The following is a 21,308-nucleotide window of genomic DNA, read 5'->3' as shown; positions in this document are numbered from 1 at the left end:
AGACTTTACATACTACCTTCTCACCTAATGTGAGTTAGATTATACCATTTTAAAAGTAAAAGCAAATACAGTTTAAAAAGTTAAATGGGAAACTTCTCTATCCCACTATATTCTCCTTGCCCATACAGCATCCTATGTATTATTTCTCAGTTAATCTTCAAGCATATTTCTGCTCATTGTACTCCTTTTCGAAAATTTATACTGGCTTTGCACTGTTTAACCAAAATTAAAAATATGTCTATCATCTTGACAGTCAGTGACCCATACAGTGTTTCCTCAGCCTACTACAAGTTCTGTAAGTTTGAATCCAGTCCTTTTAACTTAGTAGCCGTGTCATCTTATGCAAGTTTCTTAAACTCTAAATAACTTAGTTCTCTGATTTGTAAAATCTGGATAATATTAGCAGCTGATTCATAGAGATGTTGTGAGTATGCAACAAACCAATAGTTATGAAGCATGTATTGCAGTGTGTGACTCCTAAAATATGCTCAGAGGGGCAGAGCTACTGTTACCATTGTGAAGGTCCTCCACCACTCATGCATGGTGTACACTCAGGAAACTGAAAAACTGTGGCCAGTATCCTCCCAACATATCTTAGTCTCCCCCACATCTGCGCTTGTGTCAAAGCTCTGTTTCACCTGACTTTCTTTTTCTGTTTTGTTTGTTTGCTTTACAATTTTCTTCTGTTTTTGTAACCTCTGTATGTTCAATTCCTGTTCTTCCATTAAGGCAAAGCTGAAATCAAATGTCATCACCATAAAGGAGCTTCTAACTCTACTAAACAGATATGACTTTGTCCGTTTGTGCTGCTGTAACAAAATTCCACAGACTGGATGATTTACAACTAAGAGAAACGTATTTCTCACTGTTCTAGAGGCTGAAAGCCTGACATCAGGGTGCCAGCATGGTCTTCAGAGTCACAGACATAACTGTATCTTCACGTGGCACAGGGAGAGCTCTTTTATAAGGCACTAATCCCATTAATAAGGGTCCCACCTTCATGACTGACAGAACCACCTGACCCCCCCAATACTGTCATCTTTGGGGGTTAGTGTTTCAACATATGAACTTGGGAGACACAAACATTCAGACCATAGCAAGATATAGCTAAGCATTCATTGGAACTCTTGTTACTGTACACCTTTTACTCATTACCAAACCTGACTTAAAAAATAACAGAGCTTTGTGTGTGTGTGTGTGTGTGTGTGTGTGTGTGTGTGTATATGTTAATTTTTCTATTAGATTATATTTTTCTTGAATGCAGACTATCCTACTAATCCCCATCAGATACTAGTCGAATGTCTTATATCTATAAATACTAAAAAATAAAATAAAAAATACATTCATTTTCATTCAATTAATAATGCAACATAAATGCATTATGACAATAAAAGGTAGTCTAAGATAAATTATAGTATAGTTGCTGTAATTACATTTTCTTCCTTAGCCCAGTACTGTTTTTAATGCACTTTAATGTTTCCACATTTGATTCATATTTTATTTTCTCTTGTATGAAATATGATAAAATAATTTCCTTTGACATATGGCACAATGTGTACTTAGTGTAAATATCAGTTCAGTGAAGAGATTTTTTTCATTAACAAAATGGTTGAAAAAAATGGAGAAACAAATCTGGCCAAATATTTTCAGAAATGAAAATATTTCAACCCTGTTATCCTTTTTTTACTTATATAATTAACTTTGTCCACATTTTTAGTTTAGTTTGGTTAACTTTTATCTATAATTCATTGTATGATTTGAGTAATGCTTTTTTATCTTCTTTAAAACTAAATAATTCCTCTTAATATTTCATATTCAACTTTTTGTTCTTTGCATATTTTTGAAAGCTTTTTAAAAAATTCGGTCTTTGCACAAATTGCTCTGGATTTTGTTTCATATAGTTACAGTTCACTTCTATGAGGAATTGGATAATTTTTGTTGCAAGTTGTCAGTTTTCTTACTCTCATTTCTAACTTGCTGTTTTTCTTATTTTCAAGGACTCTATGCAATTTGTATATGATAAATTAAATAAAAATGTTAAAATTTTTCTTTCAATTATTTTAAGCTTGTGTTGGTTGAAAATCAATTCTTTCGGCTATATGGATTACAGTTTTCCCTTTTCTCACACTTCAGTCCTACTTTGGCTCTTTATTTTATAGACTTTATATGGAAGTTACTATTTCGCCCTTTTGTCCAATTGAACCTCAGATTTTTTTTTTTTGTCTTTGACACAACAAACATTGAGGTGCATCTGCTGAACTTGGTTCAATGGAGATAATTGCTCACAATTACAGGATTAATTAAAGGAAATTTGAACACAGTATAACTAGATAGCACATATATATGTATATATGCATACATATTTATTATACACATAATATTTATTAGCTTTATATTTACTTATAGGTATCTGAATCCATAATTCTAATTACTTGAAAGGAAATTGGCTGAAGTTTATATTCTTAGAATTGAAAGAAAAAACACAAAGTTTAAATGAAACCTTAAAAATGTTTCACTCTGAAAACATTTATTTAGCATCAACTATGTCAAAATCATGTTACAAAATCATTAGTGCATTTTTAGTATACCTTGACTATGAGAGGGTATGTTTGGAAGCATATGGTTATAATGGCTTGGAATTTAAATAGTTATTTTTATCAATTTAGGCAAATGAGATTTTTCATGTTTCTAAGTTTCTCTTTTAAATTCACAGTTTTCAAATCAGTTTTCAAAATTGTGGCACTGATTAATATAACATAGACGATAGGAAAAATCACTTTCTAATTATACGCATCTCTATAATTGTTTGGAAGTAAAAAATGCTTTTTTTGCTTTTGACGTATGGGGAGTCGTGATGAGGATGGAGATAATTTTCCTCCTTTAAGATGAATCAGTTGGCAGCCTGTTGTAGAAGTTTGTTAAACTTAAGTCTCGAGTCTCTGAGTTAGAATATTGGCTGAGTGTTTCTTGTGTTTCAGTGTCTTCTATGCAGAAAGTTAATATTTATTACTTCTAATAAAGTGTTGATGTAGATATTCCTTTGACTGGAACTATCTGATGCCTTTCTAAGATCCTTTGGGGAAACTGTTTCCTAACTCTTAAGTGTGGCATCTGATAAGAGCATTGCATGCATTCTGATCAGTCTTTTATCTTCATTACCCAAACTAATGATGGTCTTCAATTGGCATGTGGTAACTCATGGTGATAATGCCCGCTAGAGATCAATTCAGTGCAGGTAGAGGCAGATTCCCTTTTCTAGGCCAATGCCAGCTTTCATCATGAAGCAGAAAAAAGAAAACAATTTATATCCTTAGTTCTTAATGATTTTTGTGGGTTCTAGTGTTTCAGTAGAATCTCCCACCCCCATATCAGGCCTTGCATTTTATTTGTCTAAAGAGGGAAATCAATTAGCGGTGACACATGAATAATACTTCAGTAAAGCACAGCACAGCTAACATTGTAAGTGTCCTTCCTTCAGTATGTCATTTGAATTTTTAAAGTCACCATTATTACATCAAACTGCAACAGATGATGAAGCACCAGAATTTTTCTTTATTGGTTTTCTGTTTGTCTGAATCTTTAAATCAGTGGTCAGTATGTTTTGCATTAAAATAAGCAACTGATTCACTTAAAAAGAAACTGCAAAAATCAAATAGGTCGATTAGTTGTATCAAGTAAGCATTGCCTGTGTTGACCATTAATTCATTTCTATCTCAGTTTCTTACGGGAATCTCAGTGCTCCTCCATATTCCAGCCTCTCTTCATAGAATGCTTATGACATACTGACATTTACTGACTAGTAGCCCATTTAGAAATTGTCTACATCTGGACTTCTTATAAGTGTTGCAATAGAGGTTCATTTTTGAATGAGAGTCAGTGGCACTGAAGTCCATTTCAGTTGGCAAATGAAGACAGTAAGGACTGACATTAGTGTCAGTCTATCTTTGTTAACCTGATAACACAGCCATCTAAGACCCTATCATAACCTGAGAAATTCATGAGTCAACAGGTTTCAGGAGTGCCCCAGTCAACTGGAAAACAAACAGAACTAGCAGTGTTGAAAAGAGACCAATTCTAGACCCCAACTTAGGAATGGCAAGGACAAATATTACGTGATTCAGAGAGAATGGCTTTTAAGAGATGGAGGGAGAAGCCAAGTGGCTAACCAAGCTCAGACATAGTCACCTGACAAGGCTGTGTTAAGCAGAGACAGTTCACAGTTTTACTGATGCCTCTGAGAGTACTCTTTGTTGTGGAAATAGTATGTCTGAGACTTCTTTTTTGTTGGTTTATATCAAGCAGTCCTGGAGAAGTCAGTTCTCCATAGGGAAGAAACTGTTGGACTAATTAGTTTGTCATCTCACTTGAGACTTTTATTGTTGTTTATTTTCATTTGTTTTGTTGGTTTAAGTCAAACACTTCTAGTGTTTTTTCTGAAAGCAGAGAAGAATCCTATGGCTTGATTGAAGTAATTTCTTAGGATTAAAAATTCAAATACTCGTGGAAGGCCTTCAGATGTATTTTAGAGCAGACATTTTAACCCTGTGAGGGAAGACCCAAAATCGTCTTCACTGGACAGCTCTTCTAGCTGAACGAAACATAAGGAGCCTGATATCCCTGCTTGCACTGGAAATGATGAACACCAATAGAAAATACATTCAGAACGTTGGGCATTCCCTTATATTAGTTAGTCATAGTATGTATATTTGCTGTTGTCTACCTTTACAGTGCTCAGTGTCTGTTTCTTGAATAATCAAGTAATGTTTATGAAGTTTTCTGAATAGATGGTATTTCTCTGGATTCCATGCATAGGTTAAGAAAACCAAGTTATTTTGTAACATTTCACAGGAAGTTTCTAAAGTATGTTACTATATGCAAGAGTTCCACGTGTCCTTTTCATTTATTCTGAAAATTTGTATTGAATGACTGCCCAGACTTTTTCTAAATGCTAGAGATACAGCAGCAGAAGTAGAAAAGTTATAAGTCAGAGAAATAAATAAGATATATATAGTGTTTGGTAGTGGTAAGTGAAAAAGTAGGGAAGTATACAGAGAATATAGGGGTTTGCAGGTGGTAGTGGTGGTTTTTAACAAAATTAAGTGGTAGGATACGTCTTCACCAGAAAGATGACATCCAAATAATACTCAAGAGGCAATGAGCAAGTCAAGTTTCTGATGTTATGGGGGATGGTTACTCTAGAAAGAAGGAAGAGCCTCTGAGATGGCAGCCTACCTACCTTGTTTACAGAACAATGAGACGCCCAGTGTGTGAGGAGTAAGATAAAAAAGAGTGAAGTAAGAGTAGTAAGGAGATGAAGGAAATGAGGTCAAACAGTAAAGAGAATACACATCAGGTAGGGCTTTATAGACCATCATAAAGGCTCTGACTTTGTTTGACATGGAAACCCTTTGAGCAGAAGACTTACTTGATCTGTCTTAACGCTTACAGATGTAACTGGCTATTGTGTTAAGATGGACTTAAGCTGTAGAGGACATAGTCGGAAGCAGAGAAACCAGTTAGAAGGCTGTTGTACCGGTCTGGCTGAGAGGTGATGGCAGCCTAGGACAGGATAGTAGTGGCAGTCGCTGAGAAGTGGTAAAATCTCCGTTATGTTTGACTTCGGGAGAGATTCGTTGACATTGAATGTAGGGCAGAAAAAAAGAGGAGTTGAAGATCTCAAAAATGTTCCTAGTTATCACAAAACCTACCCTGAGTATGATTGTATAGCTAAATCCTTTCAACATTAATTTTATATGGAATTTTACTGTTAACTTTCCATATTAAAAGGTATTGAGATTCTCATCAATTAGTATGTATTTGTCAAAAACTCACCAGTCCTAACACACCCACCGATCCTAAATATGATGCATTGTTCAAAGCAGTACTGTTGAACAAGCCCCTTTTACCTCTAGAATCTTACTTTCCTTACTATAGAGAAGAAATGTGGAAGGAAGTGGCTTAGTAAGCATAATCTAGTCCCTACAGGAATGTGTGATTGTTTGACTCCTGGGGTCAGTCAAGGAGCCAACGAGGCTGAGACCACAGGTGCTCTTTGTATGAGCCTCTGAGCTTTACAGGTTCCGCTCCAGAGAATCTATTTCTGACCTCATACATCCGACCTCAGAAAAGCATGCCCTTGCTCACGAGGGAAGTCTGTGAACCTATGCAGAGAGGTCAGTCCAGATCCATCATCATTGCTAGAAAAACAGCTCACAGCATTTCCTTTATTTACCAAAAATGAAAGTAAATATCATTGTCCTCACACTCAGATAACACATTATGACTAAGGAAATAAAAGATACAAATGCTCAGTAGACCATGTTGTCCTTAAAGAAGTGAGGAGAAGTATTTAGTTACTAAAGCATACATCGGTTATTAATAAATACTTTTTGCAAGCAATTTTTAAACTTTTTAAAATACATTCAAATATAGGAATAATGAACTCATCTACAAAACAGAAACATATCTGCTTCCAGACATACTAAATAATTTTATGGTTACTGGGGGAAAGGGAGTAGGAAGGGATTTTGAGATTTGCAAATGTTAACCACTATATATAAAAATGGATAAAAAACAAATTTCTTCTTTATAGCACAGGGAACTATATTCAGTATCTTGTAATAACCTTCAATGAATAAAGAATATGAAAATGTATATATATACATATATGTGCATGACTGGGACATTATGCTGTACACCAGAAATTGACTCATTGTAACTGACTATAGTTCAATAAAAAAAATAGTTATATAGGAATAACGTTCAATGTCATGCAAAATTGTGAAATATGCATATATAGGAATAACTATCAATGTCATTTAAAATTGTTTTAAAAAAGTGACTCTCTTTTACTAAACTCACTTTCCTCTTTATGTTTTATTCCAGAGCCTACGGATAGGCCACCTATGTTGTTAATTGCAAATTCTCAAACAATTGAGGTTTTCTATCTTAATGGAAGTAAAATGGCAACCCTGAGCTCAGTCAACGGAAAAGAAATTCATACTCTGGATTTTATTTACAGTGAAGATGTGATTTGTTGGATTGAATCAATAGAATCTTCAAATCAGCTCAAATGTATCCAGATGACAAAAACAGAAAGATTAACAGATGAATGGGCAATCAATATTCTTCAGTCCTTCCACAGTAAGTATTTTAATTTATATTACACATCACCATTTAAGGATTTCATTTACAGACCAGTAGACAAGATTCATAGATTTTCTAGCATAACTAATGGGTTTTGAAAAGTTATATATGCAAATATGAATGCACTTACATAAATGTGTCCCCTGCATGTTTTGCATATGCACACACATACACGTAGAGTTTCACTATTTATGTAAGCAATAAATTGAAGAGTTAGTTTTAATTCTTTCTGTAATGCTTATTACAGTATCACCTAGACGAGAACTGTGATTTTTCACTGAATGATAGTTCACAATGTGCTAATGAAGGTGGGATTTAAAAAGAAAATAACAAGAAACAAGAAATAGAGTTGATAATTATAAGCTCGTCAACTACAGTGTTTGTTAAAATATCTTGAAAAGTATTAGGTTTATGCTACTTGTTCTTGTTGACTTTTTTCCTAGTAAATCAGAGTTTTTATACATCGTCTTCCAAAAAAGTAATTTGTAATTTATTATTCACTTGATTTCTCATGTCGGAAATTCACAAACTAGTAACTGTCCTTCCTGCATATCACAGTGTTACATACACACATTCCCCATGCCTCTCTCTCTTTTTCTCTTTTTTCTACTCTCCACCCTTCCCATGGAAGAGTATAAAAATTCATTTGTGTTTGCCAGGGGAAACTGCAAGATGTGTCCATTTATTTTATGCTATATTTAGAGAAAAAAAACTCATTCTGACAACTGCTACTAACATAAAAATTGGTAGAGAAATGAATAAAATGTACAATCAAGTTAGAAGGATATAAAGAGTGCTAAGGCAGCATAAATGTAGTTTTCAGATGTAGAATGGTGATTTGAATTCAGTAATCATATTTTGTTAATGTTTGTAGTATACAATTAAAGGAATTTGTTATTAATCCTTATCAAAGGGAAGGAAATAGTACTACGTAATGTTTGATAACTGCGATTAGATCAGTGGCAAAGATTATTAAAAGTGGAATACAAAGTTAAACAGAAATAAATGTTTTAATACACAGAATACAATATTTTGAAGATCTTAAATAATATATGTTTTTCAAACAGATTGTTTTTAGTAAATCTAGGGTTGGTCAAGCAACTGTACATTAGCATTTTTGCAGAAAATAATTTGTAACTTAGATTGCATGTGATTTATAAAATTGTTATAAAGCAATTCTTGGGAAATCTAGAAAAATAAAGAGATTGATGCTTTTTAGGTGATTCACTAAAATGAATAGTGCATTCATTTTGAACTAAACATAACTGCCATGGAAATATTTTAATTAGAATAAATAATTTTTGGTGAAGTCAGTTTCAAGCCATGCAATTTCAGTCACTTTAGAAAAAAGTGATTTAATGTGTGGAAGTAATTCAATTATGAGAGTGGGACAGAGGTATAAGCAGGGCTCGGCTCCTCTGTCGTTGCTTGTAAACCACATGTTTTATCAACGTGTCACAGAACAGCTTCTGATGGATATGTTGATCTCTGCATTCATCATGACAAAGTGTGAGTTAATAATGAAGTTTAGATATTCCTTGCATGTATAATTACATCAAATCTCTGTTGCACCATGTAAGCAAAAATAATGCACTGAAGTGATGGAAGTATGCCTGAATACATGTTAGTCTCCACTGTTCCAGAGAGTATCTTTAGCTTCTCCCTCCTCATTATCTTTAGATTCTTTTCTCTAAATTTACCTGAAAACATTCTTTTTTGAAAAAATATTTTAAAAATTTCTAACGATTACTATGAGGAGAAAATTAATCACTATAGGTCAAACTGACTTGAGTTTAAAAACTTATGCAATATATTAGTGAATGTTACTATTGTAATATTAAAATATTGATTGCATTCATCTCATTGGATACCTACCATATCTCTGTGGGGTGTGCAGGAGAGATAGATTCTTTCTGTTTCATAATAGATAAAAGTTTAACTACAGAACTCAGATGTATTAGGCAATACTGAATGGATACAAAGAAGGCAGAGATGGCACATCTAAATACTGTGTTCTTTCTTCTGCACTAGAAAGGCAGATAGATTCCCTTCAGAGAATTTCCCAAATCTATTACAAATAATCATATGTACAACTTATTGAAAATGCTAAATGACTGTGTGCAATAGGGAGGCATTATTTTTCCCCTTGTGCTAAAGTGAAAATTGAGAATGAGAAACTAGGCAGCAGCACAGAGCTGGTACTGACTATAGGTTTGAGCAGGTTCAGACTTCATGGCTTTTGCTACACCATGCTGTCCCAGTGGGTCTCAATATATGTTTTTCATTTTAGAGAGCCAAAATAATTGGGCACACTAACGTTAGTAATAGTGACTCTCAAAGGCAGTCTACGTGGGAGAGAGGTATAAGAATCTTGGAAGAGGGTAGACAAGGTGACTTGCTGAAAGCTGTGTCATCTGGAAAACCCCAACAAATGATTCTGATACGGTCACCTAGGGAGAAGTACTTTTAATATTGAAAATCATGCCTGAGCAATGTCGTGAGAGAATGAAGAAGACTGATAATAATATGCTGAATACATTATATTGACAAAGGAACATTGGGGAAAATTTCTAGAGATTTTATTTCGTATTGAATTTTACTCTTCTTTTTTATGGATGCTTGATATTTACTCTCAAGTATTTTTGCATGAAACTTGCATACTTTAAAGAAAATTTTGGTATTAAGTGTTTTGTAAGCAAAATTGGTTCTCCTGGCATTTATGCAAAGTACATTTACAGCAACTAATTATTTCCCCCCAATTTTTCTTGGAGAGTACTGTGGTAGAGACACAGATACCCCAAATCAGGAAAAGTGATGGGATTCCTAACAGTAGGATGCCCAACTGTTTCCTCAGGACAAAACTCACAGAGATGATTGACTTTGATAAGAATATTTTCAGGGTATATCCCTTATTAAGGAAGATGATTGAAGACCGGAGTGTCCTCTCCCAGGTGTATAGTAGACACTTCCCTTCTAAGTAGGATTCTTCAATATTCTGCAAAATTTGAGTATCACTCTTAGGATTCTAGTATAGACTTAAGCAGCTTATCTTGATCCATTAATGAGCTGAGCTCCAGTCTAGCAGAGCATGCCAGGCAGAAAACAAAAAGACTGCTTATTCTTTATACACTTTGCTTTTGGATTAACCCCATTCACTGGCTTTTATCTTCCTTTTATTTTGCCTGTTTCGATATCAACCTTAGCTCATTTTCCATTTTGAACCTCTGCCTAGATCCACTAAATTAAATCCTTGAGTGGTTATTTTTGAATTCTAATACTTAATGTATGTCTTTTATCAATCTTACTTCTTAATCATGAGTTAACAATTCTCTAATAATCACGTAATATTAATAGATGGCATTTACTATTTATTTTGTGCATTAAAAATTCTACATGTAGACCTCTTTACCACCACATGAATTGTAGATATGTGTAATGTATGTAATAGTTCATAGATAAGACAATGAGCTTCAATGTATGAAATAAATTTTTTAAGTTAAGAAACCTTGACCTCTTAATAGATACTAAGCAATGACCTTTCATAATTATGAAATAGTCCTTACTTACTCCAGCCCAGCCTAGGAATATCATAGTCTTGAGTGTTTCACAAGCATCCTCTATTAAGTTATGACCGGACAACAATGATCAGGCTGTGTCCTTTTGGTAAATACAAATGTAGTCTTTGGACAAAATAATCAACCGGTAACAGTAGAAGTGCTAGTCTCAAGCAGTCTCAGCTCATAGTGAGTCTTTGCACTTAAAAAGATGATTATAGAACCTGGCAGCAATACTCTCAGACTACACAGTATCACATAATGGTGTAGAAATCATCGTAGAAACTTGGCATAGTTTATTCACAAGGCATATGCTTCACTATTGCATTCTTAAGAATTTTCCTCTACGGTCATCTTTCTCTATCTGATTGATGAAACATCATTCACGTTGCTTTAATTTGCCTTTCTGTGAGTACTAGCAAAGCTGCCCACTCCAGTGTGAACTTAGATGTCCACCTCAATCTCTCCAACTCTGCTAGAGCGGTCATGATGTTCCATTACCTAAAATCTAAATACAAAATTTTCAGTACCTTCCCATTTATCTCAAGATAAAATGAAACTTCATTATATGGCTTCTCTGGGAGGCCTCCACCTTGCCTCTCCCTACTCAAATCATATGTTGCACCTAAAAAAAATAGTAACACTTCATTTAATGCACTTTATTTTCTTATTTCCGTGTGTTCTGGTTCTTCACCACAGAACATTGATTGTCATTTTCTATAACCAAGCATCTCTTATTCATTCTTTAAGGTATCATATCCTTTCTAAAAGTTTACCAGTTGAATTTAGCAGCCCTTCCTATGTGACCCTTGGACATCATAGTACAAATGTATTATGTTTTAACTGTGTATTTACCTGTCGGTTTCCCAAATGAAGGTTGAAAACTCTAAGTTAAGGATGTATGTTTTATTCATCTTCAAATCAGATTTTAGCAAAATGCCTGTTTATTCTAGAATAAATGTTGGTTGAGCAAACCAAGGTGACAAAGGATGAGGAGTGGAGAGTTAGAGGGGACAAGGTTAGAACCAACTTCTGGAGAGACCATGCCAAATCATTACTAGGGACATTTAGAAAACCAGTCTGCATTATGAATAAGTATGATCTGATCTGAGTCTACAAAATAGCCTCACATGGTAATCTTGGCGTCCTTGTGATTACCAGATTTTTGACCACTAGCTTTTATTTGGCTCAATCTCTGACTTCCCCAGGGTCAGGAAATGTGCCAATAGATTTTATTTTGGGATCTAACCTTAATGACAAAGGAAACAACTTGATCAGAATCATTCCAGGTCTCCCCACCCCCAAGGCAGTGGTAACTAAATAGTATTAGAGCCAAAGCTGTTAAAATAGAGGGCAATTAATTCTTAGTGCAGAAATCAAACAGAACAACATAGCTTGAATTTTAACCCTTTTCCTCCTCTCAGTCTGATTGAGCTTTTTCTTAGAAAAGAGCTTCGATTATCTTACATTTAGTTTCTTGGGTGCATAAAATAGTGGATGTGCTTCCCATCCCAATCCTATACATTTAGTTATTATCAAGAACCCAGCTGCTTTGGGAATAAGAAGTAAAGAGCAGAGTCAGGATGTTCTTTGTATCTCTCAACCTCTGAGAAGCTCTGGTAGCTACCTCCAACTGAGACACTCATGCAATGAATTCTTCACCAGAGATAAACTATATTCAGCAGTTGACCAATTTGGGTCCTAGCATTTCACTAGAGAAAGATCAGACATTGGTCAGTGCCTAGCTGAGAGACACTGAAGAAGAAGAAATGGTGGTGACCATCCTAATCTTATAAATTAATGAAATTTTGTATTAAATAAGATAAAAATGGAATAATATTTTACAATCGAGATTTCCCATTCCTACCCCCCCCCAAAAGTTGCATTGTTGTTGTTTTGGCTATTTAGAATCCAGACTTTCTGATCAGCATATCTTGTGGACATCTAAATTTTGCAGGAAAAAAAATGTGACTGTACTAACTAGTTTTACATTATTCCCTAAGAAACATCTGTGAAGATTCCAAACCACATACTCCATATAATAAGAATACTGTAACTATTTATTCTCAGAGATAACTCTTTTATTAACTGCTGTTTGATTATGAAAATACATGTTTCATTAAACTCTTTATACTTCTTAGAAGCTTCTCATCTTTTATTTAGCAAATTTATGTAAAAACTTAAAAATAACTTTTTCTGAGACATAATTGCTGTATGTGTGTGTGTCTGTATGAAGCTAGTTATTAGTGCATTCTTGCTGGGATCTGGAATTTTAACAAAGTGATCTGACCACCCACTGAGAGCTGAAAAAAAAAAGGGGGCAGTTAATATCAGCAAAGATGATGATCTGAGAGCACATAGCTAGAGAACTTACAGAATTTCCTGCATGATATCATATGCTCAATATGGTAGGCATTGGTATTAAATTATTCCTTGCTTTTTACATTAACATTTGATGAATTTATACTTTGACATAAGTAACCTATTCTAATTGACAATTAGTACACAACCTTAAAAGGCTGTCTGGATGCCTAGTTAAAAAGAAAAGCAAACATTTTTTTAAAACTCTAGAGTACTCTGTTCCTCTATAAATTGATCTTCACTGTCAGTTCAGTTGCCAGGCTGCAAATAACTCAATTACTATTTTAGTGTCATTTGGCAACGTACTTGAAATTCATCAAAGCAGAAATTAGAGATGTGCTAAGCTTCAATTATTCATATTCAGTTTTCTATGAATTTGATAAAATATATTTTATACATACACTGGATACAAATACACACCCCCCTCCAAATTTTGTTTTTTGCCATATAGGATTTTTAAATCATTATTCTCACAGTATTTTTGTCTAGATTCACATTTCTATTTGTTGTATTAATGGATTTTAATTATTAAAATGAGAATGTCTTGATGATACCATCACAGTACCATATACCACATAAAACATAATATTTAGCAGGTTTACTTAATCTACCAGTCTGCAACTTGAAAGAAAAGGTGATCTTTTCATCATGAATAACTCCTGAAGTATATTTGAAATCCATGATATTTACTTAATGAAAGTAATGTTTCTATTTTGGTAAACTTTATCTTGGCAGAAGAAAGAAGGAAGTGAGGGAAAAGTAGAAAACAGAAGGAAAAAAGGAGAGACTACTTTTGTTGCAAGTAGCCTAGTAAAATAACTTCTGATTTAATACGTATTTGATAAATTTGATTATTTTCTTTTTAGGTATAATATTGTAATTATTTATTTTCCTTCTTTCTTTTCATTTTATTTTACATTCTCTTAAGGGATTTATGCCAAATAAAAAGGAACATTTTCTTCTCGTATTTCTTCACCACTGGAAGACTTTAATCTTGTAAAGACATTTATAAGATTTTAAGCACTTATCATCAAATCTAAAGACGGTGAGCTGTAGGAGCCAAATTAAGCAAGATAACACAATTGGCATACATAGCATTCCAGTTTTTGATTAAGGTTTTTGTTTTCTTTTTTTTTTTTTTCCAGGCTATAACATCTTGGGTTTTGTAGATTTGTTTTAGCACTAAGTTTTGTATTTCCCTCCCCATAATATTTGGGGTGAGTTGATACAGTCCTAGCTGAGTCATTAACTAACTGTGTGACTGTATACAAACAAATAATTTTAAAATAAAAGAACTTGTTCACAGAATTGCTGGAATCCCTCCCAGATCTAAGCCTACTTTCCCCTTCCATTCCTTTCCCTTTGCTTTTCTTATTCTGCAGGAGTGTGGGGGGGTGTGTGTGTGTGTGTGTGTTCCTCCCATTTACTTCTTTTTTTTCTCCCACCTAATCACTCACAGTAGATACATCTTAATCATTGTATAGTATATTCTCTAAAATACATTCCGTGGGACACCAGTTTTCTGAGACATTCTTGGAAGAAAATGAGTTCATCATTGTCACATGAGTTTAGGAAATTCTGCATCTGTATAATGTTATTGGAGATTTATACATACATTAGCCTATTAAAGATTATGAAGGGTCCTTCAGTAAAGTACCTATTTTACTTTGTTTAACCCAAGATTTCCTTTACTTGAGTACTGAACACTTTATTGGTATTTTTATATGTGTGTCTGTGAGTGCATTTTCGTGAGTGCTTGTTTCTAAGGATGTGGTATGAATGTGTGTATATGTCTAATACATATTAACAACCCAAATATCTAGTGTTTTATGTTACCCACTTTGAGAAATACTGTCTTAGAGGTCTTAAGGGAAATCATTCAGATTGGATTCTCTCATCACTTTTTAATATATTCACCTTCTCTGAGCTAAACCTGTAAAGCTGTGTGTGTACAAAGAGTTACAGAGATGGTAACAACAATCTTCTAGCTATTTCTTCTCAAGAGCCCAGCAACTTTTAGTTTGTACCCAGAGGGTTATGAGAGTTACGGGAGCACATGCCCTGCGACTCTGGTGACAAAACCAGAGACTGTTTCAGTATTGTTATTTAGACGCATTAGATATGCAACAAAGATTTGGTCTCCTGTGAAGTTCATGCCAGAAAAGAGCCTAGCTAAAACATGAATTGTAGTTGAGGGTGGTAACAGAGTGTATTCTGTTTGTTTATTTTCTTTTTATTGAAGTGTAGTCAGTTACAGTGTGTCAGTTTCAGGTGTACAGCACAATGTCATATACATACATACATTCATTTTCATATTTTTTCATCAAAGGTCATTGTAAGATACTGAATATAGTTCCCTGTGCTATACAGAAGAAATTTGTTTTTTAGTCTATTTTTGTATATAGTGGCTAACATTGCAGCTCTCAGAAAGAAGAGTGTATTCTGGAACTCACTTAGAAATGCAGCCAGTGTCAAGTAACTTCAGTTTAATTACAACAATTTTTCCATGAGCTAGACAAGAGTACGGTGACAGAACCTCTCAATGGTCCAAGAATGGTGTCAAATGATGAGATGGAGAACAATTTTTTAAATGTTAATGAAATAGGTTTCTAGATTCAAAAATTACATATTGTGTTGAAGACACATTAACAGGTATTCCAGTTGTTAAAAAGGCAGAATTTTGTAGTGTAGCCCTGATAATTTTCTGAGTACCCCACAAAACATAGAAAGCCTAAACCTGAGGTCTGTGGAATTCCCTTCGCTTTCATTCTGTGCTTTTCAAATAACTTTCAGATTTGGTTTCTCAGATACCGTAATTCTAGGAAGGAATTTGTTAGGATGGCATCTTTTAGTAATTGTGTCATTGGAACAGTCTATCAGTAGTTGTAAATTAACATTCTGTGAATTGGCATTCTGGTTGATACATTAGTCTCCTGGGAGTCTGGAAAGCATGAAATAATTTCCCAAAGCCTGATAATCTTTTGGTGAAGAGCTGAAATAGGTTTCCTGGAATTGCAAATCTAATAATGAGGTCTGTGCTTAAAATACTCTGTCTTTATCATTTTAATGACAACATTTACTTGGTAAAATAATATAACGTCTCTTGGCAGTTTTTGTTATTTTAATGTGAGAATTAATCTGTATTGTTTTATCTCCCTGTTTTAAGATATTATTAAAGAAGATGTATCTATCCATATATATATGTGTGTGTATATTAAGTATAATTATTTAGTCCAGTTTCACTTAAAAAAAAAAGCCAACAGTTACACTGTATTTCCGAAACTGAATGGTAGGGAAAGGTCTACATACTACTAATTAACAGTGAGACTAATTTTCCAACAAATCTGTGATTTAAAGCATGCCCCCAGCTATACTAGAGAGTGCTACTACCCTTGAGATGTTCACACCAAAAAAACAGTAAGATTTCTATAACCAAAGAAGATTCGATTTTAAGTTTTATGTTGTTGGGAGATACTTTTTGTTCATTGAAAATAACAACAGCAACAAAACCTTGTGGCTTGGTGGAACAGTTCAACTTGTCAGAACTGGTGAGAATAACTTCTTATCCAGATGAAATACCTCACTTGGCCTTAAGACTTAGTTTGGTTGTTTGTGTTGTTTATTTAAAAATATATCGCTAATTTGTTTGGAGTCAAACTTTTCTGTCAAATTTTTCTGACATCAGAATATCGGTCCAGATTCTGAGCAGTGAACAGAAATCTCACTGTTTGAATCAGGAAGTACTTTAATACAGCGTGCTCTTAAATTTGTTGGATGAGATAAATCGGAGAGCTTCCTAGACAGTGCCTTGGGAATGACCTCCAGAATAACACGGAGCTTTAGGAGCTACCGTCTCTAAGGTTTTTACTACAGCCAGCTGGAATCAAGGACCCACAACTGCTGCTGCCGCCGCCGCCGCTGCCACCTCCAGATGCTCTGGAAACTGGAGACGGGTCATCCACAGCTGCCATCCAGGGACCAGGAAGCTTGCGTTGAAGCCACGGCCACTGTTGCTGGTACCCACACCCTTGTCACCCAGGATGCTGAATGATAGACACTGAAACACTACTCCAAGCAAATATGTTGTTACCAGCCATCACGCTTGCTAGTCCAAAAAGTTAAAACGAACAAGGAAATGGCTCCACTCTCACTTCTGCTTCCAAAATTCAGAGTGCACATCATTTAGCATCCAAAACCTTAGCCTCAAGTTTGTGTGGAAAATGTAGATTTAAGATTTCCAATCTCTCCTAATGGACAAAAGATAGAATGAGACTAGTAGAGCCAATTTTGAGTATCCACCAAAATTATTTTTGTATCTTTATCAAGAATCATTAATATCAACTCTTTCTTACTAGGAATTCCTTTTTGCTTTCTCTTTGTTACTTATAAGTTCAGAAACACCAGTATAGGAACTGGTTGTTGCCATGTTTTGTTCTCCTTAGGGAATTTAAAAAAAAAAATCTTCCTCCGCTGAAGCGGCCACTTTGTGTATGCATGTATATGTGTGTTTGTGTTCGTACATGTGTGTGAATAGTTCTCGTCACATTAATTTTATTCACAGTACATCATAGTGTGGTTTCTCTGATTTTGTATCTTTCCTTGGAGTCATCAGTTCACTTAAACAAAAGACTCCCATATATTCTCCAAGGTGCCCCATTAGACCTGATCTGTTGTTTGTCTCTCATCAAGTAATTTCAGAAACTCTTCAAGTATTTCATCATCCTTTATAGACATCAAAGAAAGAGTCATGTCTGGCAGAAAGAAAGATGGCATTTGGATTTAAAGGAGTGCATTATAGTTGTAATTATTTATGCAGGATTCCCTTGGCAATTATATCAGATATTAGATAATTGGTGCAAAAGACATTTGTTCCTAAAATGCAGACAATTGAGGCAATATGCTCATGATGTATGAATTATGCAAATAATCATCTCAATGTTACATTCGATTCTGTATGTTTAGCCTGAGCTTTCGTTTTGAGTCTCTCAGTTAATGTCTTCCATCCCATGTCTATGGGATGATATGCACACAATTTACATGGGATGTCAAGGTAATTATTTTGATAAATTCAAGCTGAATCATCTGTGCTTTCTAAAGTTTTTATCTTGAATTATGGGAATTCAATTTATTTTTTATAGTTCGTATTGAATATGATACTTGATTTATTTGTAAGCATCATTATATAATGTTAACAGTATTGAAAAATGATTCTAGCCATACATACAACAGATACTTAGAATTTTTTATTGAAACTTTAACAAAAATCATTACTTTATGATTAATAATATTGATATTTTAGCTTGGTTAGAGATCAAGTTGTATTAGCATATGAAAACCAAAGTTTAAAAAATACATATTTTTTATTTTTATTTCTATTTCCTGAGTAGACTGCCCTAGGAGAATATTGCTAAGGTTTATGGCAGAGAATGTTTGCTTCTGGTTTCTTCTAGGAGGTTTATAGGGCCTTGTCTTATATTTAAGTCTTTAAGCCTTTTTGAGTTTATTTTTGTGTATGGTGTGAGGGAGTGTTCTAACTTCACTGACTTACGTGGGCAGCTGTCCAGTTTTCCCAACACCACTTGCTGAAGAGACTGTCTTTTCTCTATTGTATAATCTTGCCTCCTTTGTCAAAGATTAATTAACTGTAGGTCTGTGGGCTTATTTCTGGGCTGTGTAGTCTGTTCCATTGAGCCATGTCTGTTTTTGTGCCAGTACCACACTTTTCTGATTACTGTAGCTCTGTAGTTTTATCTGAAGTCTTGGAGGGTTTTTCTTCCAGCTTCATTCTTTTTCTTCAGTATTTTTTTGGCAGTTCTGGGTCTTTTGTGATTATATATAAATTTTAGGATTACTTGTTATAGTTCCGTGAAAAATGTCCCAGGTAATTTGATAGGGATCACATTAAATCTGTAGATTGCCTTGGACCGTGTGGCCATTTTAACAATATTAATTCTTTCAATCCAAGAGCATTGGATATCTTTCCATTTCTTTCAGTCATCTGTAATTTCCTTCATCAGTGTTTTGTAGTTCTCCATGTATATGTCTTTCACTTCCTTGGTTAGATTTATTCCTAAGTTTATTTGAGGGTGCAATTTTAAAAGGGTTGTTTCTTTACTTTCTTTCCCTGCTATTTCATTGTTAGTATAAAGAAATACAACTGATTTCTGTATGTTAATCTTGTATCCTGCTACCTCAGCAGATTCTTATATCATCTCTAGTAGTTTTTGTATGGAGCTTTTAGGATTTTCTACGTATAGTATCATGTCATCCACATACAGTGACAGTTTTACCTCTTCTCTTCCAATTTGGGTCCCTTTTTGTTTATTTTTCTTACCTGATTGCTGTGGCTAAGACTTCCAAGACGATGTTGAATTGGACCTAATTAAACTTCAAAAGCTTTTTGCAAAGCAAAGGATACCATAAGTAAAACAAAACAACAACCTACAGAATGGGAGAAAATATTTGCAAATGATGTGACTGACAAAGGTTTAATTTCCAGAATATATAAACAGCTCATACAAGTTAATAACAACAAAAAAAAACCCCAATCCAAAAATGGGCCAAAGACCTAAACAAGCAGTTATCCAGTGAAGACATACAAATGGCCAATAGGCATATGAAAAAATGCTTAATATGGCTAATTATCAGAGAAGTGCAAATCAGAACTGCAATGAGGTATCACTGTCACCTCACACTAGTCAGAATGGCCATTATTCAGAAGTCCACAAATAATAAATGCTGAAAAGGGTGTGGAGAAAAGGGAACCATCTACACTGCTGGTGGTAATGTATTTTGGTGCAGCCATTATAGAAACCAGTATAGAGATTCCTTAAAAAAACTAAAAATAGACTTACCATATAATCCAGCAATCCCACTCCTGGGCATCTGGAGGGAGCTCTAATTAGAAAAGTTACATACACCCCAATGTTTATAGCAGCACTACGTATAATAGCCAAGACATGGAAGCAATCTAAATGTCTATCAACAGATGACTGGATAAAGAGGTTGTGGTATATTTATACAATGGAACACTACTCAGCCATAAAAAAGAATAAAATAATGCCATTTGCAGCAACAATGATGGACCTTGCGATTGTCATTCTAAGTGAAGTAAGCCAGAAAGAGAAAGAAAAATACCATATATCACTTACATGTGGAATCTAAAAAAACAGACACAAATGAACTTATTTACAAAGCAGAAACAGACTTGCAGACATAGTAAACAGTCTTATGGTTGCTAGCAGGAAAAGGGGTATGAAGGGATGCATTTGGGAGTTCAAGATTTGCAAATATTAACTACTATATATAAAAAAGATAAAATCAAATTTATTCTGTATAGCACAGTGAACTGTAATCAGTATCTTGTTATAACCTTTAATGGAAAGAATATGAAAATGTATGTGTGTATATGTATGACTGGGACATTGTGCTGTACACCAAAGATTGACACAGTGTAACTTACTGTATGTCAATTTAAAAAAAAGGGAAAGAAATTCTGAGTTCCCATAAAGCAGCCATTTCAAAGGAGCAGTGAGGGAAAAATCCTGGTGACTTTGGCTTAAAGACTGAATAAAAGGCAACTAGAGAAATATAAGAACAGGAACATGTTTAATTTCTTTTCCTAGTAACAGTAAACTAATAAGGATCTTACTAAAAATGTACAGACTTTTTTGTAATGTCACAAAATTATTAGTTACCTTCAGCAATTTCCTATGAACTTTGTTATATGTCATCAAAATGGAAATGAAATCCTGAATCTGTTGTCTAGAAAATTCACCTCTCAAAATGTTCAAATCATTTTAGTTAATTTATTTACTTCTGTCTATCTATCGACTTGTTTACTTGAACTTTTTTGTTTGATTGCTTTAATTCTCCAGTCTTAATAAAAGTCACACTAAAAGGAGACAGAAACTTCAAATACAGGGAAAGGAAACAAAACCAATTCCCACAGTTACTAAGTGTCTGGCTAATTATCAGTTTCTTTAGTGAGACCTTGCTGCTTCAAACTAGGATGGCTAATAACAATACATATTGTTTCAGTAGCAGATAATCTTTCTGCAATGAACCAGCTTGGAAAGAAGGTGTGAATGTTGTCAAACAGCTCTTTTGTCTCAAATTACAATTACATAGACTAAACCAGCTGCATGCCTAGCATGAGAGATGGGTCATTGAATGGACTTTGGCACATACTTTATCTGAACTCTAGGTATTTGAAAAGACATTTGAAACAGTGGGTTCTGTTCTCTA

General features: G+C 34.3%; 1 protein-coding gene across 1 annotated transcript in view; it reads left to right on the top strand.

Annotated features, from left to right (window-relative positions):
- LOC140696539 (low-density lipoprotein receptor-related protein 1B-like) overlaps positions 1-21,308 on the top strand; it is a 305,131-nt gene that overhangs the window by 165,551 nt on the left and 118,272 nt on the right. The window contains exon 4 of the mRNA XM_072962067.1: positions 6,886-7,143. Within this exon, the coding sequence (XP_072818168.1) occupies positions 6,886-7,143 (258 nt within the window). The remainder of the gene's footprint in view (positions 1-6,885; positions 7,144-21,308) is intronic.

Source organism: Vicugna pacos, chromosome 5 (genome assembly GCF_048564905.1).
Source record: "Vicugna pacos chromosome 5, VicPac4, whole genome shotgun sequence".
In the NCBI taxonomy this organism is placed as follows: domain Eukaryota; kingdom Metazoa; phylum Chordata; class Mammalia; order Artiodactyla; family Camelidae; genus Vicugna; species Vicugna pacos.
Note: the sequence above shows the minus strand (reverse complement) of the source record. Positions and strands in the feature narration are given on the sequence as shown.